Below are 24029 nucleotides of genomic sequence, written 5' to 3'. Positions count from 1 at the left end.
GGACTGTAAATTTCTGCCTACTATCAACATTGACTGTGGGTACCACTGGAAATGAGTTGTCAGGGAACTGCTCAGTCAAACAGGGCTTCTTGGTGAACTTGGCATCTTGAACCTTAGGAAATCCACTGTTTATGAAATGTTACTTTCTTCTTGGCCTTGTCTCTATTATGTAGTTGTCTTATTCTAATGATGTTATTCCTAGAAGGCTGATGTGGTGATCACTAGTGCTTTTCAGTCAGTGTAGCAGTACTGCCTGGTGGTTGTGAGGTTGGTGGTTGTTTTTCCCCAGCAGTTTGTGGTCCCTTCTTTAAGGATGACTCACTTAGTCCTTGTACAAGGATCATATGTCTTTTATCCATCCAAACCATTCCTTATTACCAGCATGCCACCAGATGTCATTAGTAAGAAATTCACAGAGACCATACAGATTGTATTGGCTATGTAAATTCTACTTCTAATTTTACTTAAACAACTGTGGATTTTTGATGAGTCCAGTTATTGAAATTGCAATGTATAAATATTTTATTCCCTGTTGCTTTAATTCAGCTTACACAGTAATTCAGCTGTTTCAGAATCCTTTTTTTTCCCTCTCAGACTTAAGCTTTCCCAAAACCACACTCAAATCTGAGAGCATACTGAGCAAAACTAATACAGAAGGAATTAATTCTGCCCTAATTTAAATCCTTAGGAAGAAAATATTTGGTTCAAAATACTTGCTTTCATTTAGAATATATGTGGGAAATTCATCAGTGGTGGTGGACAGGAGGGAGATTACCAAACTAAATTAAGTGAGAATTCAAATAAAAGAAATCTGTGAAATCAACATCTAAAGAAAAATGCATGAAATTTGAGTTGGAGTAAAAAGGGGTATTGACACTTCGATACCAGTTTGTTGTATGTTGACCTTAAATTTGCAATATCTCCCAGTTCAGGAGAACACACATATATATGTTTCTGTGACAAAATGTTTTTCTACTTACAGCAACCAGATGCTAAATCTGATTTTAAATGTGGGCAATTTCAGTCTTCAGCTATCTTTATTATAAAGGTATCTTACAACTACCTTTTTAGTCATTTTGGGATTACTTTCCCAAAATCTAAAGTATCAGGATAACACACAAGTGAATAGTTTAATATAGATTGTAGTCCTGCCTCAAACCCTAATAAGAGTTTCTATCTCTTATCCCTTAAATTATGGTAGTAGAATAGGTTATGTATTGACGTATTTCTTTTGTAATTATAATACATTCATTATCAGAAAAGAGAAGAAAAAAATTCTGGCATAAGCAATTTTGAAATTCACTGTGCATCCACATGAATGGGTTTCTTACATGGATGCCAGTTTGTGTCTTTTAGTCTGATAGTCTTAACTTACTTAATTTGCTGCTTTTTACCAAGCTTTTGTAACTTGGTGGTATTATGATTATTTTATTATACCCAGCTACAGTACAGTAATTTGCTGTTTGTTCTGCAGGCTTTAAAAATGTTTGCGGGTTGGTTTTTTTTTTCCCTAGAATGTGATATTCCAAACTACACTTTGTCAAGTAAAGCTAAAATTCCGATGGCAAGACAAGATGTGATATAATTCTAGGGTCTGCTTGTTTTCACTCAGGCGGCTTTAAGCTTATGTTCAATGCAAATTATTAAAACTTTCGAAGGCTTTGGAGGTAGGAAAGTGGAACAGAAAGTTAGGTTAATTTAATTTAGTTAGAAAAAAAAAATTAAAGCCAGTAACAGCTTTTTCGTGACAGTTTGCATAGTTTTGGCTGAGAGATTGGTTTACAGGAATGAAAATTGACATTGTTTAAGAGCCAGGCAGTGTTACATAAAAACCTGGATTGTTTACAGCATTTTTCAACCAGTAAGATGAAAACAGGATCAATCAGGAAAGAAATCAAATGGGATAATTGAGAAAGTGAGGGAAAGTGAGCATTACTGAACAATTTAGGACCAAATCCAGGATGAGGACTTTGCGGAAGATGAAAATCCTGAACAAAGGAGAACAGACGAATTGCAGCATGACTTAGGTTTATTCTGTCTTGCTAAAACTTAAAAATTCTTTGTCTAAAGCAGTTGTCTTGAGAGAAACGGTAGTTTCTTCATATGTTAACTCAAAATAATGAGACCTTTCAAATAGTAAGTAGAATTTTGAGAACAGTGGAAGTTTTAGGGGGATATGCTATACTCTATGGTAGAAGTTACAGGACTAATGAGAGCATTAAAGAAAAGGAGATTTAGGGCAGCATGTAGAGGTGGATTGTTTTACATCAAACTGCTGCTACTGTATGAGAAAACGGGATTAAGATTTCTTCAGTACTTTGCCAGAGTACAGGTTAATTAAGGTCATCTGGGCATGTTTCTGCAAAAATAAAGGAAGCCAGGTTATTTGGTGTTATGTGTTTAATTCAAAATAATTTTAACTTCCATGGACAAACCATCCCCTCTTGTCACTGATGTAACAGTAGCATTTGATGTCATGGTAGACTCAAGGTATGTACTTTAGGTCATTTAAACTTCTTCTTTCTCCATTTGTTTTTTTTTAATATGCCTATCTGAATGCAATAGGTTACAGTAAATCTGATCCACAAGCCGCAGATGTTGAAACATTATTCTAACTACTGCATTCCCCAAGAGGTTTCCTTGCAAACAGTGTGAGATAATTTTGCAGTGTGACATTTTATTATTGACTTGATCCTATTTCCCAGACCACCAATATACTTCCAAATTTACCAGCTTATAAGCAAATTTCTCTTTGGTGATTAAATGCAAAGCATGTTAAAGATTTTTCTAATATTTTTGCTTAGAGTTGTGCTATTTTCATTTTTATTCAGACTTACTTGTAAGTTTAAAGTGTCATTTCTTGTAGCTGGGGTAGAGAGACTATGGAATTTGAATTCCTCTCGTGTGTTACTAGCATTAGTTAAAATTGTCCAGCAGTCTTTGCCTTTTGCCCTGCAATCTGTGCAGACACCTCCAAGAGAACTACCACTTCTACAGGTGGCTGTCAGAGTAATAGTAGTTTAAGTTTGTGGGAGTCTGTTTCTTACGACAAAAGATTTATTTATTTTTCCAAAATCTTTATTCCTAATAAGTTCTAGAAGGATTTCTAAGAAACAGCTGTCCAGATTTGATTTGGTCTCTGCTTTCTGGCTGAACAAATATGATCCTAATCTTTTGAGTAAAACCTGACAAATAAGCCTCTTGAATAAAAGGTTGATGACTGAATTGTCTTTCTCTTAACGGAAAGAATTAAAGAAAATGCTGCATGTTTTAGAACAATAGTCATGCCTCTTCTGTTTTTTTTTATTTTTTGTTTGTTTGTTTTTATTTTTATTTTTTGCAAACCTGCTTTGGGATGTTCTTTTCAATTAGAAGAGTCAAATTACCTTTAAATAAAATATAGTTAAATTTAATACATATTACTGCTTCTTGATTCACAAGAGGGCAAACAAAATGATTGAGCCAGTGATCAGTAGGAGCACAAGGTTTCTGATACTGCCTTTGTAGTGTATTTCAGCAGTGTTCCTCAGGAAGTGCATTTCATGCTGTATTTACGAGAGAACTAACCCTCCTGCCCTTTCCCAGACCTCTTGCCTTGAGATAGGCATCAGAATTTGTTGCAACCAGACTGGTGCTGATCACTCCAGCAGTAAGCATGGAAGAATGGTCTACATTCAGCTCCAAGCAGGAAACGGTTACCACCAGGAAACAGTCAAGACCACATTTTTTTTCTTATCTACATGCCATCATTGTAGACGTCTGTCCGAAACAGTGTTGGGCAGTTCCCTGTACTAGCAGGAGTAGACATACCTTTAAAATTAGCAGATAAAAAAGCAGAATATCGCTTGTCAGCAGTTGAGCATTCTTAAAATGCCCTAGAAATATTGATCTGTACAGGTGAGAGCCATTCTTAAGCTGGTTTATGTCATAGCCCACTCTTGCATACAGTTTTCTCATTTGGAGCTGTGGACAGTTCTTACTTTTGTTCAATGGTGCATCATAGCTGCGTCTTACAGAACAAGACTGGGTCTGTGAAAAACTATGGCTGGAAAGTGTTTAGTGGATTTTTACCTTAGTGGTTAATGAGGAAACAAGTATATACCAACCTATGCTATTTAAAGCACCAGAAAACTACTCTGAAGAGTTTGAGCTCTGGTTTTAAGATGTAACTATGTGTTTGTTGGGCGCTGAAGTCCACAAATCACTCCTGCAGCCAATAATGTGTTGTAATAGCTGATGGTGAAGAAAAGCTCTGTGTCTGTGTTATTCACAGCTTTTATGTATTTGTGTGGTTATTTCTGGAATTCATCTAAGGATAGTTATTAAAAGTGCACCTACTAAGGCTTTCCAGAAATAACTAGCTCTGGCTGCTGATAATCTAAATTGTTTAATTCTTAATGAAATATTTTCTTATGATTTGTGTTTGCAAAGTGCAAGTCATTCATAGTTCTAGAATGTATTGTAAAAAATAGACCTTCATAGCTGAAATGAGGCTTGTATCATTAAATCGATATATTTAACTTCTAAAGCAATTCAGTAGGTCCATACCTTCCCTGTATCTCACAAATACAATTAAAACAATTAAAAGTAGCTTTTGCCATGCTCTGGAAGAGTTCATTATGTTTACAGACTGCAGTATTGTGTGTCAGTGTTTGCCTCTGAAATTTCTTAGCTGGCTTGTGCCACTTGAATGACTCTGTATGATCAGGTTTGTGCAGTTAATTGTCCCAGGAGCTCAGCACTGGGAGGTGCCTACTTCTTGATATAACAGATCCAATGGATGATTTGTTGTGTTAGTTAACATATCTTGCCAGTATTGACATATGACCATCCCATACACTATAAAGAGTGGGAGAAAATGCAAGAAGGACCAGGTACCTTAGGGTACTTTTCTATCTTTAGGTGATATGATATTAGATAATATCACCTCCAGGGTAAGTGAAGGAGCTCTCTAACCAGATTAGGCCTAATCATTAGTTTTAATGTGTTGCTTTTCTACTATGTACAGTCTTACTTTTGCCATTGGGATTTCAGCTGCTTTTGTTGTCCCATCTTTTCTTTCGATCTGACCTCCATGGCTATGGGAAGCTTCTCAAAAGGATATTCTTTTTTATTTTTAGTGAGAGCACGATTCTTGAACTTAAACATAACATTTTAGCAAAATGTGGAAGTTGCCAAAATACTGAAAAGGTGACATTTGAATTTAGCAAAGTCTGAATAGGCAATAGAGATTAATGGCAATGCGTACTTATTTGCGTGACACTAAAAATAAAGAAGCACGACTTGCTAAGAGAAGTTGCATTATGGGATTTAAGAAAATGATTTTGTACTCTGTAATTGTATGTAGGTAGGAAGAAATGAAGGTGACTGAAATGCTGAAGAGCAGGTAGGGTAGCTCTCAGTGGAGTGTCGGAATGATGTACTCTCTTCTTCAGTAAATCTCACACTTGTATGTAGTATTGTTTATGTGTATTATTTTAAATCGCAATAGAAAGAGTTTACCATTATACAGTTGAAGAATTTTGACTTTTAATTGTGAAAGTAGTCAAGTTTTGACTCTTAATTTGCTGTTTAGAATCATTTCAGTCCAGATGTAGTACAACCAGGCCAAGAAATAGAAACTGTTAGGCGTTTCTTACAGAAAAGGATTTGCCAGCCACTTTTAATAGACTAAGATAGTCATAGAATGAAAATACAGTTCAGGTCAGTAGGGACCTTAGGAGGTCTATAGTGCAACTTCCAGCTCAAAAAAGATCTGTACTTAATTCTGAACAGGTTGCTCAGCATTTTGTCTTGACAGCCTTCAGGGATGGAAATTCCACAACCTCTGTGGGCAACCACTGCTTAATTATCCTAACAGTCAATAGTTGATATCTCTCCTCCTTCTTTTTATAATCATGGTTTCTCAGTCTCCCGTAGTGGAGTTCAGTAGCAGGCTAGGCTCCATCAAGCCTACATTCTTCCTACACAGAATGTGGGTTGGAACGACGACAGAAGGTCAGCTAGTCTGAACTCCTTCTCAGAGCAGGTGCCATCACATCAAGTTGCTCAGCCGCTTACCCAATCAAATTTGGGAAATTGTACTCTGTAGTGGTCCGCCACCTGCTTACTGCCTCCCGTCACTCTTTCACTTGACTGCTCTATATGTCAACCAAAACACATCTTTCACAGGTGAGGTCACTGCTACCATCAGCCTGGGGGAGAGGCTTGAGGCATTGCTTGCGTGCCTGGAAACCAGGTGGCTGTATCCTGCCTCTGGAGTGGTGTCTCAGCGAAGGCCTCCCATGTGCCAGGAATGCCTGTTTCAGCCACTGCTCCTGCCCTCTTGTCATGCAAGCTGCCCTGTTAACTGCTGAAGTCATTACATAAAATGCATAGTTCTATACATTGTTTTAACCTTTACTTTCTGAACACACACCCCCTCCGCGCACACACCGCCCCCACCACCCCCCCCCCCCCCCCGTATCTCGCAAAATACTGCAGAATTTCATGGGGGAACACATCTTGTTTATATCTCTAACAGTTGTTACTTCCACTTGTAGAAGAAACTAAACAATTTAGAATTCAGTCTGTTTTGTTTGTTGCTTAAAAAGCATAAAAGTTTTTTGAATAAGTATAGCTATTGATTCTTCTACTAAACAAATATTTTTGTGTAGTATATGATGATGTCATTCTGGAGCCTTTCAGTTTTGTCAGATATGCGTGTGTGTTAGAAATACTTAAGTAAACTCTGTTGTTTCCCTTAAAAAAGAAGAATGGGGAAAAAAAGTCTCCTAATAATAAGCAAAAGTACCACTGAAACTTTTTGTTAGTCTGATTGCTTATAGGAATTATCTTGTTGATAATTCCTATAAGAATTTTGAATCCTGACACTGCTCGCATAGTAAGTGGTTTTCAGATCCCAGCATTTTTTGATAAGTTTATGGTAGAGATATGCAAAAAAACCCTACAAGGGGCCCTTACCAGCTTTTAACCAGTAAGGCATTCAAGGACATAGGTCTGTCTGACATGGCTTACAAACAATTTTGCTAATCCGTATTGCTGGAGCACCTGAGGGCTGACAGACACTGGCTGTGAATGAATTTAGGAGAGAGGGTCTTTCTTGCAAACAGCCCCGGGGTAAATAACAGGACTGAAGCAGGGGAGGAAGGAATGTGACAGCTAATAATGTTAAGGCATGGGAAGTCCAGTCAGAACAATTCAAAGCTCTCCAAATAAGTGAAGAGTCCTTCTTTGGCTGCTGCATTAGCTGCTCCAACTAGATTACAGGGATTTTTTCCCCAAAAGCTATGGAGCAGAAAGACTGCAGTATCACAAAGGTAGAATGACATGACTTGGAAGCATCTTTCAGAGAGGATGCTACCTTGTTAATCCTTGTTTGCTAATCCTTGTCCACATTAGTGCAATTGTTTTTAACAGCAGGTGTCAGCTGTGATTGCAGTGAAACTAGGAGTACGGTTTAGTTGTGAGCATAAAGTAGGTCAAGCGTGTTCTGTATACTCTTTGAAAGACAGGCTGAACCTTCTTAGTGAACATCCGATCTTGCCTTTAACAACTAGTAAAATGTGTGTGCATGTATGCACAGGCATTTGCACACACTTAAATTTCAGTGTTGATGTATTTCTTTGAACCACTGAGGACAGCCCAATGGCAATTGCTAAGTCGGGGCATACTGTTTGAGTCTATAAAATATTAACGCACAAGCACAACAAAGAACCTGTAGAATAGGCATGTTATTAAGCCCACATAACTTAAAGGTCTGCGTTTCTTACAAACTTCTGATGCTTACAAGTTGTGTGAAAAATTCTTCATTAGATTTTTCTTTACAGTGTTGCATCTCCTCCTCTCCTCCATTGTCAGTAAGTTAAATAAGTAGGTTAAGCAAAGTCTTCAGTGCAGTTAAACATGATCCTTAAACAGAAGCAAGGATGTTTAGTGGTGAAGATTATCACCAAGAAAAATAGTGGGACAGCATGATGCAAAGCTGTTAGGAGTTTTGATTTAATAAGCTATGCATGGGGAGCTTTGAAAGCTTTGTAATCATTTTTCTTTAAACACCTCTGTTGGTTTTCGTGAGCTGGCTGAGAGTATACAGATGTACTGATTTCATACTTTTTTTTTCTTTTTTGATAGAGTAGTTTTATAATTCAAACTCTGCACAGATGTAGAAACCCTTCATATTCAGAAAAAACTTTCAGCATGAGCTGAAATCATATCCTTGTCTGCTCAGGGCAATCGGGCATTATGAGTTTGTCTTAAATGTGCAAATCAGCGGCACGGACATTTTTTTAATATAGTTCTGTTTTTTGAGAATTGCAAGGAATACTGGGACAATTTTCCAAAACTGCAGTGTGTCCTGAGGTTGTTAGAAACATCTGCAAGTCAATTTTCTTTTTAAAAATCCAAATGTGCTCCAAGGATGTCTCTTGGCTTCCTTCGGTGGCCATGCTTGCTGCACCTTTTCACTTCCCTTCCACCTCTTTCTTGAAGAAAAACTCCACAGCAGTAACTAGTTGGGTGGCCAATTGCCCTGTTTTCAAATCCAAGAGGTTTCTTGGAAACCTTCCAGCTTTGTATGATTTTGTTTCTGTTGGTATTCTCATTTGGTCCACTGCCTTGGACAGTGGCTTCTTACTGGTCTGGCTAGCCTCAATTTTATTTTATTTTTTAAAGTTAATTGGTTTTGCTTTTACCTTGAAAAAGATATTAATGTGCTCATTATCTTTATTCAGATCTCTGACTTAAAGTGCTTGAAACAAGCTATTGAAGTACTTCAGCTTTTTTTTTTTTCATTTAAGTGAATTTTAATTCTTTTACGCTTCTGATACTTTTTTGTGAATTAGGATATTTGTCAGTAAAACAGATGGAAGAGCTAATATCCAGACACACCTGGATAGCAAATTCAGCAGTGCATGAGATTATAAATCATACATTCTGAGTCTGAGGCTGTTTGACTTGACTAGACATGCTCTAAAACTTTTCTGAATTTTGTTTTTTATTACATAAAAACTCCTTATGAAGTTCGAGTATTATACCATGAATGATACAGTTTTACTTCATCTTTGCATTTGAAAGAATCATTTGTATAAAAATCTTGTCCTATAGGAAACACACCAAAATATCTAACCTTTTTTTGTATATGAATAAAAAAGAATGTTGTGTGCCAAGACAATTTATGTTAATAAAACAGTAATTAATTTTAAAAGTAACGTGTCCTATGCAATAATTAATATTTTGTTTCCTACACTTCCTCTGTGCTTAGATAACAGTGTGGACAGAGATCTACTATGAACACAATGTATGTTTAACAATTGCATCTTTAAATGAGACTGTCATGCTTGGAGCTCTTAGTATTTGCTTCCTGTGAAAAGGTTGTGGGGAAAATTCAATTAATATAATATCAATCTATTTTTTTCTCTTTATTTTCAGTACTAATAGCAGCTGTGAGTTTATGTATACTTCAAATAAGTTTAAAAGTATTCAATGCATATTTCTTCTTGACATTCTAGGTTTGTTGCACTGACCCCTTGGAGAGTGTATCATCTGACTTCTCTCATAATACTTGGAGTGCTAGTTCTTCAGATAATAAAGGATTTGGTATTCTCGAGGGTAAAAGGTAAGGCAGTATACTGATAGAGTTCCTTGCTTAAACACCTGCAATTCATGTTAGTTCATTACTAAATCCACTTTGATAGTATGATTATTGTAAAAGCATTAGTTAATTTCAGAGAGAAATAATATATCTATGATGATCTATTACCATTTTCAATGAAGTTTTCCCTATATTTTATAGAAAGGGCATTAGGAGATTTAGCTTTGCATGGGTATAATTGGTATCAGTGAACAATCATTCTTGTTTCTTAACTGCTCGGTCTGAAAATGCATTATTTTCTAAAATACAAAGTTTTCCTAAACATTCCTACTTCTTCTGACATTACTCTAATCACATCATTGGTGGAAAGTTTCAGACACCAAATATCAATTAGTCAACTTTGTAAATAGATTGAGAAATTACCTGTCTTAGCACAACTGAAATAAAAAATGAGCAGTATTTTTTTCTTCTGCTTTATGTAGTGTCTAGTTTCCAGTGTGTACAAAGTCTTTCGTGAATTCAAGGGATTTTGAGTTGGCCAGACTGGTGTTTGTTTGGGGCTTTCTGTTTGTTTGTTTTTCATTCCTGTTCTGTGCTTCATTACCATCTTGAAAATTCTTTGGCAAAATGATTGTCATCAGTCTGTAATTTTCATTGTCAGGGAGATCTTTTTAAAGTATCTTATTTTGCCTTTTGTTTGATGTTGAATCCCAACATAGTACAAAAGCAGGAAATAGGTGTCAGAGAAGCATGGTATTCCTCTTTGATGTACTACCATGTCATTTCTGACTGCTAAAGCCTATTGTTCCCTGCTAAGTTACAGCAGTTATTTGCAACCTTTTTTTAAGCATGGTTCATTGTCATTGCCTTCTCCAGAGTCTTCAATACTGTTGTGTTTCTGAGCTGAGCGTTGCAAGCTTAGAGGCCAACTTAAACAGCTTAGCAGAATTTTATGTTTAGGCTCTGTGTTGTATAAATTGTCACTGATGTTGAATACCTCACTAGTTGGAGGGTGGTGATTTATGCAAATCCTCTCTTAGCTGTAATTTCTAATATTTTTGTATTGACCAAACCCAAGATGTACCAATATTCACCAAGCTAAGAGAGTAAGAATACCATCCCATCTTCATTTGTGTTTCACTCCTGTTGCTATGTGAATTTTTAAACATTCATCATAGAGATGAGGCTAGGAAGACTTGTGTTTCCCAGCTAACTGAATGATTATTTTACTATAGTAAAGTTTTTTATTTTACTGTTGCCTTCAATGACATTGTACACAGAGTTCAACAACAATCAGGTTCTTGAGGTAATACTGTAGAAATCTTGTGGTAGTGACTTGAAGTCAATAAAGTGTCACTCCAAAAAGCAGACAGAAAATTATTTCCAGTGTAAGGCTTTTGTGTAGCTACTTCACATTTCCAGCCAACCACTAGATGGCAAGACTATTACAGATTCATAAGGAATGTAATGAAAGTGATTGACAGTTTGTAGATGTAATGCGTAAGTTGTGTTGGTTATCTTCTCCTTCCATGTGAAAATGTAGCAATATAAGGTACTGATTTTTTTCCATTTATTTTTTAACTGATATGTTAAGTTTACAGAAAAAAAATCAAGGACTGTTACTCTAAGTTAATATACCCTTCCTGTTTTGACTGTTAACAGACACTTCCTTAGTAATTTTGTCCCAAATTTGAACATTCCGTATGAATAAAGAAAAATATAATAATATTGTTTCTGGTGTAATGCATTGTGTTTCATCTTACATTCCAACAATTGCAGGTGCGCAGCTTTGGAGGACCATCACTAGCAAGTAGGTATATTATTTTTAATATATTGGCTATTTAATATCTTTTTTTGTAGTTAGTCTGGAATTTAAAAAATAGTCTATTCTCCCTTTAATTAAAACTGATTTATTTTGAGCTTATCATTTCTAAGTTTATGACTTGTTATAGAAAGTGTATTTTTTCTGATTTGAGTTACATTAAAGTATACAGTAACATATCAAAATACTTTCAGAAATTATTTTTTTTACAGTGGGATTATCATTCTCTAGTGTTCTGGGAATTGGTGTTTTCTTTGAAGTTGTTTATGAGGGAAATATACTGTGTTGGTTAAGGAGGTAACTTTCTTTTAGAACATCGTTATACTAGTGCTGTCTAGAAGCAGGTAAGCTTGCTGGGGTTTCCCTTTATGTCTGTAGTAGCCAACACAAGTAATTGATCATTATAATTTCAAATAAATATTAGTTGATATCCATAGGAATAGAAATTAATCAATAATTATGAAGTCTGTTGACTTGCCATTGGGCTGCCTCGGTCCACAGGCAAATGTTTGCATCGTGGTGTTAGTGTGGAGTATATCACTGATTTGTTTGCAGTATAAACAATGTCTCTAAACGGTTTGCAGACAATCCGTTTTCAGAATAAAAGTTTGTGTATATAAGACATTATTTTTCTAAACAGACGACCAGGAATTATTGCATATCTGACATCATTTAAAAGCAACTGCTGTATTACAAATACCCATTAGTGCACTATTGTATTACACCCTGACACTGAAGAAAGACTAATGCAAAGTTGAAAAGGAAAGATGCAGGGCTTTGTGTTCTGCCTAGAGATAGATGCCAATATCATGGCAGTTACAGAAAGCACTTCAGATGTGCAGTCATTCCTAAACTTCTAGAAGTATGAACTATCTTCAGGCTTTCTTACAAATCTGAAGTGGAGCTATGTGGAACTGATGACAGGTTAGTTCATGAACTGAGCAGCATAAAATGGTTCTTTTACCATGGCTAGTACTACTCAGTGTATCTGTGTAGACCGGCAGCGCTTCAAAGAATTTAATTGAGAAGCCATTGCTGTGGCAAAATAGATAGCGTGACTTGTGTTTAGTTCTTTCACCCTGTTCCTTGTGAGAGAAATTTACATAAAACTTACTATCTTTTTGTGTTTTGACATCTGAATTTACCAGTCATGGAATGGAAGGAAATGTAGGATTTTAACTGCCCTTTGTTTCCATGAACAATGATTCTTCAGTCTGAGACAATTTTTTTCTCTCTCTCCCCAATTCATTGCATCCCAAAACCAGAACATCTTTATTATCTTCATGAAAAGACTATGAAAAATACTTTACATATTTTGGGTTCAGGTGTTCAGGTGTCCACAATCTTGGACTTGACTCGCTATTCTGTGGAAAGCCCAATACGGAGAGTGGAAAAGAGAATTTGATGAGCTCACTATAGCTTGTTCTATTGGGTAATGTAATACAAACATTCTATATCTTTGTGTAAAATAATTTGTAATGGTAAGAACACAAGGTCAGTTCATGTAGCACAGTACCTGCTCTCTGAAGATGAACAGCCAGGAAAAATGTGGCCTTTGGGTAGTGTATTAAAGCAGCGTACTTCTCCTAGTGTACTTTCCCAGCCTCCTGCAACTTCCAGTTAAAGGACTCCTAGGTACCAGAAGGGGTCTTTTTTTTTTCCTTTATCCCTAAACTGTTGTAGGTGGACCTTTCATGAATTTTCTCATTGCTTTTGCTCTTACAAATTTCTGATATTCGCAACATCCTGTAGCACAGATATCCACAGCTTGAACTATGTGTTTTGTGAACACAGCCTTCTGTTTGTTTACTGCTATATAATAGTTTCTTAATCCCTTTGTACTTTTTTTGTGTTGGAAGAAATAGTGAGCAATCACTCTCTATAAATATTCTCCAGCAAGCTGTGACTTTATAAACCTCTATCCTGTCCTGTTCAGTCCATGACTACTTAATTGTTCCTAAAATAGAAGTTTTCTGTAGCTTTAGTATCTTCATAGCACTTTTCTGCACTTTTTCTTCCATTTCTGTTACCCTTTTTGTCATGGGGCAGGGGCAGAATTAGAAATACTGTTCAGCATTCGGGAGATCTTGGACTATACATTGGCAGAAGACTATACATTGTTACAAAAAATGCCCTCTCTTCAAAATAAATCCCAATGCTTGATTGGCTTTTTTAAACCTTTACTGAGCTCTAAACTGGTATTTTCATAGATACATAATCATTTCAAGGTTATGTTCCTGAGTAGTAAAGGTCAGCCTAAAGCCCACGTGACTTTTTTTCCATATGAATCTTTTCACATTTCATCTGCCTTTTGACAAGCAAATCATTTGATACTTAATACTTGGTTAAAGTTCTGTCATTCCTTACAGTTTGCTCCATCTTTACCAGAATAATTCCTCTCATATCCCATGGCTTTTAAGTCTCTCTAAGAGCATTTGATGAGAGACGTTGCTGAAAGCCTTGTCAGGAATACAGGTGAATTTTTTATGGATATCGACGTTCAGTTACAAGCTGGTTGACTCTTTGAGAGCACAGAAGGCTTGTGATGTGATGTCCTTTACAAAATTGTGCCGTAGGACAGCATGCATGTCCTTTATTAGATTTCCTGACAGTTTGCACAGAACAGAGATGAGTCTTTACTGGTTTGCAGTTCTCTGGCTCTTGCATACCATCTCTAAAAATAGATGTTGCTTTAGACACTTCACAGTCCTCTGGTGTTAAGGCAGCTTTAAGAGAGGTTATTAAGCATAAATGAAATGTCAGCTATTGCACCCTAGCTTTCATTTAGAACTTCTATAAGTTCACATAAAGACTTTACATTTGTTAACACTGTGGGTGCATATTTGTGGTTTTGTAGTTTTTCCTCTTTTTCTGAATGCTAACATATAAATGTGCCTGTTGATTGGGTTGAAATTGGAAGAACTATAAGATGCTGATGCTGTGTGTGATTGCTTTTCATTTTACTCAAAATTGGATATGAAAAACTCTTTTCACGTTATCTTATATAATCAAACTGTGTCAAATGTATCCCTATACTGTCTATTTACAAAAAAACCACTACCCAGCAGAGAATCACACAATCTTAAATAACATAGAGAGAAAAAAACCCACATCTGTAGTACTTTGAATGAGAGGCAATGCTTGTTCTAATAAATTAAATGTGTTCATGACCATTCTCTGGCATCATGGCCACCCACAAGCACAAAACAACTGTGTCCGTAGCATTTAACTGCCTTACGGTCGACACCAAATGGCGCTGTGCAGGCTGGAAAGGATTCCTGGGCTGTGCCAACTTTGAAACTACCTTGGGTTGTTAGGGAAAGTGCTAGCTGGCATGTGCCAAAACTGTGCCAGGAGCTATTTTAGTGGTTTAACTACCTAAATGTCCAGTTTTAGTGCCCAACAGCATTGCCACACACTGTTTGGTGTATCAAAATAGATACAGTGAGAAAGTAACAAATGATCTGAACAGACTGTTTCCTGCCTTACCTTTGTGTTACATAATTTTTTTTTTTTAAATTAATATCAGTCTGTCACTATCACACTATGTTGTTTCATAAATGGTGGCACAGTTTTATGATGATTTCAATAGTGAATGGTATGCTTTGTAGTATTGTTTTTGCAGTTAAAGCTTGTGGTAGTTGGAAGGTGAATGATTATCACTGTTCTAAACTTGCATTCACGTGCATTGTGCATCCCTTCTGCTGCACATACAGTCCAAGTATCAGAGATGGAGTTCTTCAATAAAGATAGTTAACTTGTTGCACTTCCTTTTGGTCCTCCCTGGTTTTTGTTGACTCATAAAAATTGACTGCTGACTCATAAAAGCAAGAGTAGCCTCTTGTCTTTTTCATTGCCCTGAATCAAATGGTGAATGCTAGTTGGTGCCTATTCAAAATATGTCTATGTAAGAAGACCTGTGCTTTTATTTCTAATGGACTTATTTAGTACTATATTAAGTTAAAAATTTTAAAACTAAAGCGAGATGAGAACTCATCCTCATTTCTCAGTGAGGCAGACTTGTAGTATGTTCTGTTTCTGAATCTGCTTCTGTTTCTAAGGAACTTCTCTATTGATATCTTGCCTTTTTTAAAAAATGGTAACGACTGTTAAAGGAGCACTGGAGAAGGCCACCTGTTAAATTACTTTCTTTTTCTTTATAAAGCTGTTTCATTTCTTCCCATCCTAGCAAGATTTCTGTGAAACCTGGTGTTTCCCTAGTCAGTGCTAGCAGATGTATTGGAATATACACAGGAATTGTGCCACACCTTCCTTTCTTGAGTAGTCAGACTTAAGGAGGTGAAATTAATATTCATTCAAAATTATCCTTTTATAGCATGCCTAAAAGAAATCAGTTGCAGCCTGAGAAGAGGCTAAACAACAGTCTTTTAAAATGCCACCAGAGGGTGACTGAAGAGAATAAGCCAGAATGAGTTAATACTGTGAAAACTGGGAGATCTCATAGCTAGTTCTCAGGCCTCTCTATGCATTATCATGTTCTTAACCAAATCAAAGCTACTGACTTCTAGGAAGAGACTTCCCTGACCAAAGATTGCGTTAAGCTCCCCGTTGCACTAGTAGCCACAGCAGCTGTACAGACTGCAGTAGGTGTGCAGTAATGAATACATTTTTATACATTGAACATATTGTTTATAATTTTTTTAGGCCATGAAAATAAGTCCTGAAAGGGTTCTCCTGGCCCTGTATTTTGAAAGGAAGCCTTTTTCTTCCCTGAGCAGGGCTTTCCTCCCAGGTAGACTTGCATGTTCTCTTCTGGTCCCAAGAGGACCAAGACTTAGACTTCTGTAAGAAGAAACAGGAACATTAGAGAAAAGAAAAAAAAAATTTTTTTTTGGTCACATTTTTTAACTGGCAGGTGTCTTTACTGAAGCAATTTAGGACTTGATGTTGAAAACCATGAGCTAATATTGAAGCTCTCTTGAAGCTCAGTAGTTAGCCAACTGGAATATTTCTAAGATAATAGCCTTCACTGACAGAAGGTTGCAAACAGACAGAGGTTATTGTCCAAGCCCAGGACATTCCTGTTTCTTGACACCCCCTCCTCCAGACACTCCTTCAGAGACTCCTTTTTTGAGAGTTTACTGTGGTGATACTTGTGGACCCCCAGAGCCATCAAAGTTGCTACCTGCTGCGTGGGGAAAGTGTGTTACTGCTTGGTAGGTAAATACACCTGTTATTGGGCCAGCAAAATCCCTGTTGTGACAGATCAGCTTCAAATTCAGGTCTTAACTTTCCAAGAGCTGAATTTGTCTTTTGACCTACACGAATCCACGCTTGCATCAACCCAGCTCATAGACGTTTGTATGCACTGCAGTGGTCAGTGCACTCTGAAGAACAATATTCTGTATTAGCACCATTCAGAGCTTGCAGACTTCACAGAATGTGTGGTTATTGGTTTTTTCATAGAAGAAGAAGAAAAATCTTTTGAATCTAATCATAGCTCCATAATGCACTTGTGCAAAATTCTTCCTAATATGTCAATGACAGCTATGGAAAAAACTCTTCATGTTATCAATAAAGATGAGACAATTCTCCCTTTCATCTAATTACCATGCTTCGTTTGTTATGTCTGAGGCTTTACATACCTCTGATTTGCATATGCTTTGCCTGCTGGATTGGCTTAAGACAATCTGCAAGTCATTTGCCTTAAGATTTCTGATATAGCCTGCCTAGTCTTATTTTCTGATCAATGGAGAAAGAGTTGAAATGCTTTGTGAGATAGAAAGCATCATTCATCTTGTCCTAAATGAAACGTCCGTAGGCTGGTCAGGTACATTGTACCTTAATGGTGACTTTTTGTTTCCCTTGAATATCTACAGTAAGCCTAGGGTGGTGAGATGAGTAAGAGCATTTGCAATTCTTGTGTCATTATTCCCTGTTGGTCTGAATGCCTCTCTGTCTTAAAGATGCCATTGACTGGTTACAATAAGCAGCTGACTCTTGCAGCATCATGTTGAAATACCATTGCACAGCAGTAACAACTGCAGGGCTCAACAAACAAGCATGGGGACTAGATTTACCTCTGTCTCTTTGCAAGCAGTTTCTCTGAAATGAATCTCCGGCACAGTATGATTGTGTATTCAGTTCATTCTTGAGACCCTGAGGATATGCTGCTGAATCGCAAAAAAAAAAACAAAAAACCAACGTTTTGTCCTTCAAGGTGTTGAAAAGAGATGTCTTTGCAGATGAGCAGATTAGGAAATGAGAGGTCTTTCTATTAGAAAATCTAAACAGAATCAAGGTTGTAATGGAAGTGTTTCTGGGTTATGCTTGCAATCCATTTCCTTGATGTTGCAGATAGGAGCAAAGCTAATGTAAGCCAGGGCCAGTCATGTGAGCCAGTCAGTACTGAAATATAGGACCATCAGTGTCAGTTTCTGTTGCGCAGTCCCTTAGTCTTGGTTTGGTCATCCAGATGAGATCCATTCTTCAGATGGCTGTACACAACTGCATGAAATCTGGTAACAGACTGAAGAAAACACTTCCTGCGGACCTACAGGAAGGCAGAGAGCAGAATATAGTCTAATAGATAAATAGATGAAGATAAGCTTCAGAGTGCAAATATTTCCCTCTTCAGTTGTTTCAATGTAATCTGAAAGCATCTAGTGTAGTCAGAGACCTGCACTCCTGGTATTTTGTAATGTTTGCTGTTCTGTTCATTTCAGCTCATATATTCATATGAGTTTGTGCTGGAATATATATATATGGCCGAATACCATACCTCAAATAATTCTACTTAAAAATAGGGTTCTCCCAAATGTTGTTAATATAAAAAAGTGGTTGCAGTCCTGCAGAAAGTGGATGCATACTTGTGGAACTGTAGTCTTAGCAAATGGAAATTGAGTTTTATTTACAGTTTAAATCTATACTTTATTTATTTAGTGGCTACTGTACTGTTCAAATATCAAATTGTAATTATCCTTTGGTTTATATAATGCATTGTCACAACTCAGCTAGCAATATGCATGGTGGGTTTTATTCCAAATCACAGAGGCACATGATATATTAATGGTCAAACCTCCTGCAGATTGCAGAAAGAATTGTCTACATTGTGAAGATTTCGTGACACTTTTTTTTTTTAATATTGCGTGACTTTATTCCTGCTTTCTGACTAAGTATTTCCAAATTGTAAGCTCAGTTCTCAGGTATTGTGTTCTTCAGGGTTTATTTTTATATTTGATAATCAATAAAATCAGCATTCTGCTAAAATTTTGTGTGTTCATTTTCTTATAGGAAGAAAAAAAAAATATTTTTATAGAAAGGCTTTAACTTTTGCAAAAGCATCACACTTAAAGTCTGAAGACCATCTAATACCTTTTCCTGTACTTATCCTTGGTTTTTGGTTGGTTGATTCTTTTTTGTTTAAGGGAAGGGGAAACAGAGGAGATGGCACAGCCTTTGTACGTGTTACGCGTCTCACTGGTAGAAATAGTTACTTTGTTTGGCTTTTTTTTTTCTTTTATTTGCCAGACATAATGTGTGCCACATATAACCAATTTCTTCTCACATAGAGTGGTTTGCAAACTTTTGAAGTCAGGCCAACTATCTGTGGTTCTCTAGTAATTTGGTTATAATGTGATTCTGCCTTAACCATCACAAGACATTTTCCTCTCTTCCTCATCTCCAGGAGCTCAACTCACCTTTCATTATGGAGGGTGCATGGAAGAGATGAGGAGAAAATGTTGGAATTGTCCAACAACTACCAAACAAATATTGCATACCTCTTTCTGTAAGCCTTGTCTTCTGTCCTGATTAGTTAAAAATAAAAGTTAAACATTATTGTGGCTGCAAGGAAAGAGTAACTTCTGAGGAAGTAAGGGCAGAAACAAAAGGCCAGCAGAATTTTACTGGGGCTGCTTTAACTTTTTTAACAAGGATATATTCTATCAACCCAATTTAATATTTTCTGAATTGTGAGTTATGTTTTCAGAAACTTTTATGATTCATGTTTGAGTGTCTCTATTGGTCCTAGCATGATGCCCAAACCAAAGCCTTACCAGAACCAAGTAAAAGAGATTACTTGTGCTGCATATCATAAATGTCTTATAAATGCATCCCAAGCATAGACTTATTTTTTCTAAGACTATTGCAAATAGCTCAAGTAGCTTACATTCTGTTGGGAACATTCTCCTTTTTTGCTACACTGCTTGTTTAGTAAGTTGTTTCCCATTTTGCATTGATGCATATGGTTTGTCAATTATAGTATGTCCCTGATGAGTTTGGCTGCTTGATTGTTCCATGCCATTTTCCAGTGTGAGGTCCTCTTTGAACCCTGATTCTGTCCTCTACAGGGCAGTACTCCCAGGGTATTGCCACTCACTTACCTGAATGAAAATGGTGAGGACGTATCGATCTCATATAACAAGACACTTCTAATACCTGCCCTTTTGTATGGCTTTTCAATTAAACATGAAGTTATCTTAGGGGTATTGCATATAAGCCGTAACTTTATAGTTTGATTTGAAGTGTCGTGTAGGAAATTTTCAAAAGCATTGCAACAGTTGAGATGTATGCTTTCATCTTTTCTTTAGGATGGGCTTTGTACTTTTTAAAAAGAAATATGCCTCCTTTTGTACTTGTTTGGATACTGAATAATCCTCATTGTCTGCTTATACAGCTTTTCAGCTCTGTTACTAACTTGGTCAGTATCCAAGTGAAATCAGTTCATCTAAAATTGCTTGTATAACCCTATTTTTTCTAGTTTTAACTTCATAAACCATAATTCCTTGAGAAATGTATTACTCTTTTCACAATCCTGTCCCTTCCTCTAACCCATTCACTAGTTCGAGTCAAAATTACCAATAATGATTTTAAACTTTTCATTCTATTTAGAGAGCTCTGCAAGATTTCTATATTGTATATTTTGGTTTTCCAGCACTGAGATACTAGGGAGTCATTCAGAAGATTGCCATTGTTTACCTCTGGGAAAATTTTTACTTTGTTCTTCTGATACCAAAATATTTTTATACAAATATTTAATTAAAATTTCAAGATACAGAAGAACACCTCCTGTAGTTTGATTTGACAGCTGTTTTTTGGTCTCACTAATCTCTCACAGACGGATTTCAGTAATCATTTCTAAGCATATTGTTTGAAAGCTTTTTTTTTTTTAGTGTTGTTTGTATCTTCTCAGGGATAAACAAATATTATTCCTTGACAAGTCAGAAGGAGTAACTTCATGGAACAGCTTCAGGAGATTTCACGTGGAGGCTTCTAAAAATCCTTATACCTAGCATTACAGTTGGACTCGATCTTAAAGGTCTTTTCCAACCTAATGAGTCTATGATTTTGCCAGTTTGCCTCCATGTTGGAAGAAAGGTCACCTGGGCACCAGCACAGTGAGACATGTATTTTTACTATGCTTAAATAAACTAGATTTGAAATATTTTGTATTCAATTGAAGTCACTGCATCCATGATTAAATGTGTGAAATAAATACCTGCCATAAGTGCAGTCTTTGCAAACTGCAGGGTATGCTGCATCCTGTGCAAAAGTGACTTAGTAATTAATTTCCTTTGTTACTCATTGGTAAAAATGAACTGTTACACTCAGCTGAAAAATGCTAGCTCCATAATGATAGGAGGATGGAAATACAGCCTTTGTTCGTCATTTTTTTTATTTAAACATAAGGCAGTTTTTCTTCAGCGATTTTCAACGTACAGTAAAGCCATTTCTATTCAGTGTTTAATTTTTTGAGGTATGGAGCTGCAGTCACTGTTCAATTATTCATGAGAGTTTTTGCTTCTGGATCTGCTGTGTCAAAAATGCAGTTCTGTTAAAGGTGTCTGTGAGCACAGCCAGGTGGATTTGTACATTGTGAACTACCTAAGAACTGCTAATTCTGAGCTGACCCAGTTCTGATAGCTCTGTGTCATGCTCACTGGCATGTCACATAATACCCGTATTAGCATCACTGGGGAAAAAATGCAACCTCCCTGCTGCTGCCTACCATCATCTAGGCTGACTCACATCTTTTTTTATTGTTATGTTTATTGTAATGATAAAATGTTTCTTTTGATCACAGTATTCACTGAACATTAAGTACAAGATATGTAGAATTGCAGGTATTTTGGTGTTTTTAGTTCAGCTTGTTTCCAGCACTGAGAAAACAAAACAGGTCCTGGAAGCTGATAGGAGTTGAAAGGAACGTGATAAAGCAAATGCAGAAAATTCCGTGGAGGAGGTGAGCGGAGAAATGAACCAGAGTTTCAGAAAGAGAAAATCGCCAAAATGGTTATTGTTACTCTGGAGCTCTCCCATGCCACTTGTCTCTTTCTCACCTTTGCACTGTCTCAATAACAAGTGCTTAGATTACTCTTCTGTCTTAGACAAGAGCAAGTATGGCAGGGGCTGCATTTGAATTTGCTGATTTGTACGGTGGAGTTCCCTGCTGTTTGCCAAGTTTTCCCAGCTTTAAGCAAGGGAGTTGGGAGGTGTCCTTCACTTTTTAATATTTTTGTTTCTTACTGACATAGCAATATTGGCACCAGTATTTTTCAGCAGCAGAGATAAAGCTTTACAAGTCTAATTACAAGGAAAACAAAACATACTCTCTTGTGTATTGAATTGTGGGCCACACTTTGGCCATACCATGAAAGATACAAGCTTCTCTTATTCATCTATCCCATCTTCGTGGGTTGATTTCTTCAGCCTATGAACATCTCTATAGAAAAACTATATCTGAACAACTTTAGAGGAATATTGCTGGTACCATCCATCTCGGATCACTTTTTCTCTCTTCAGGGATCCCTCTTGAAGCAAGCAATTAATCTTTCCTTGTTGTATAGAGAGTATCAAATTAATTAAAAGGGACAACATTTGGGTACCTCCTGAATCTAAGATAATGTTGCTCTGATGATTTTTGGGCAGATCAACTTTCTCATGCTAACCATAGCATCTGTTGTTCTTTCCCTATTCATTTTTCAAAGCTGCTTGGAAATTGTCAGCTACTGGCAGGCACACTATTGCTGTCATTTCTGAGTATTACTGCACTTTCAGTATAAAGCGCTTGCTTTGTTTCTTTTTTTTTGACTTGTTTATATTTACAAAGTGTTTATTATAAATAGCATGCTTCACAGGCAGGGTGCAGAAGGGTACACTCTTGTTTTGGCTGCCAGCCTAAATAGCGTTATAAGAAAACCTGTCCAAGGATGTGATTGACAGGTATTTCCTCAATAAGAAAGTGAAACTTGGAATAAAGTGTATGTGGGGGAAAGTGACAAAGACCCCTCATATCTTAGATAAAGATCCTTCCAGTTGAAGGATCCAAAAGGTTTAGACATACTCTTATAAAATGTCAGCCAAAAAGTAATGTTCATTCTTAGACAGGTGTACTTCAACTCACGTGTTGAACTTAAGCTCAAGTTATGAACTGCCTCTGGAAGGGTAGCAAAAGCCTTCCTACCCAGCTCAGACAGGGAAAGGAGTAGACTTGGATGCAGTCATGTCATTCTGAACGGGAGAGCTGGTCACTCCCTGCCTCTGTCAGCCATCTCCCTGAATATTTATCCCTAATCCATAAAGACTTTTGAACAAGTATTCGGTATTCTGGGATTTTCTAATTTATGGTGGGAATTCATGTCAAATATCTCACAATTTGTAGTTGCAACTATGCAGAAGTAGTTGCATATCAGTACACTAGAACTAAAACTAGGTTACTGGTTGGAGTGCAATCTTTAATTCTTTTTGGAGTGGAGGTACTGCATTCCAAGGCTTTGCAGACAATGCAAACTATAAAGTCAGCTCCTTCTAAGGAATATCCTTTTTTTTTTTTTTTTTTTAGGGCAACTCTCAGAGTTAGTCAGGCTATCTTCCAGTTAAAAGATTTCAAAGAGCTTAGGCAGGCTTAGTAAAATGTCTAGACAGGTACAACTTAGCTGCGTATTGTTTTATCTTTGAATTGGTTAACAAGTAATAATACTTTTTTAGAGTAGCAAGGTATCAAGCAATGTTAAAGAGAACAGAAAGCTGACATACAGTCAAAACATCAGTTTTGTAACTCTCTGTAGGGTTATACCATACAATAAATTTAACTGCTGTCTAGTCCAGGAACAGCCTGTCTGATTGCCACAGAGCTGTTGGGCATGTTTGCCTGCCTTGGAGATTTGTTTTGCTTGCAAATGTAATGTTGATATTTTTCACCTTTTGTATATAGCTAAAAATTTTCTTTATTATATAATTAGGTGGGTTGTGTCAACTTACTATTAATGCCTAAACCAGCAGAATATCATTGCAGCAAGTGGCAGACAGATCATGAGTAGAGGAAGACTGCTTTTCTGATCAGTGCGGAGCTTTGAACAGAATGACAGACCTCAAATTGCTTATCAGGAGAGAAGTTCGAAAGAAAGCTGACCTTTTTAAAGGTTAGAGAGTAAATTTAAGTGGAAAAATTAATGTTAAAATGGTCATGGGTCCTATTCCCTATGTTTATTCCATTGCACATGTAACATTTTCACCGTGGGTATTTTTATTCTATTCTTACCGCTTTCCATTTTAACAGTTGAACAACTGTGAGAGATAACTTACAATCCTGAAGTCATTTGACTTGTCATCTTAAAGGGTATTTATAAACTATAGCATTCAGGGAGCCCCCAG

The 24029-nt window shown here is 36.7% G+C and overlaps 1 protein-coding gene across 1 annotated transcript in view; it reads left to right on the top strand.

Moving 5' to 3' along the window:
• RETREG1 (reticulophagy regulator 1) overlaps window positions 1–24029 on the top strand; it is a 72824-nt gene that overhangs the window by 6718 nt on the left and 42077 nt on the right. Inside the window, exons 2-3 of the mRNA XM_075744842.1 lie at window positions 9510–9616; window positions 11372–11402. Coding sequence (XP_075600957.1) covers window positions 9510–9616; window positions 11372–11402 — 138 coding nt within the window. The remainder of the gene's footprint in view (window positions 1–9509; window positions 9617–11371; window positions 11403–24029) is intronic.

Source organism: Balearica regulorum, chromosome 2 (genome assembly GCF_011004875.1).
Source record: "Balearica regulorum gibbericeps isolate bBalReg1 chromosome 2, bBalReg1.pri, whole genome shotgun sequence".
Classification (NCBI taxonomy): Eukaryota; Metazoa; Chordata; class Aves; order Gruiformes; family Gruidae; genus Balearica; species Balearica regulorum.
This window is presented reverse-complemented; position numbering and strand designations above follow the sequence as displayed.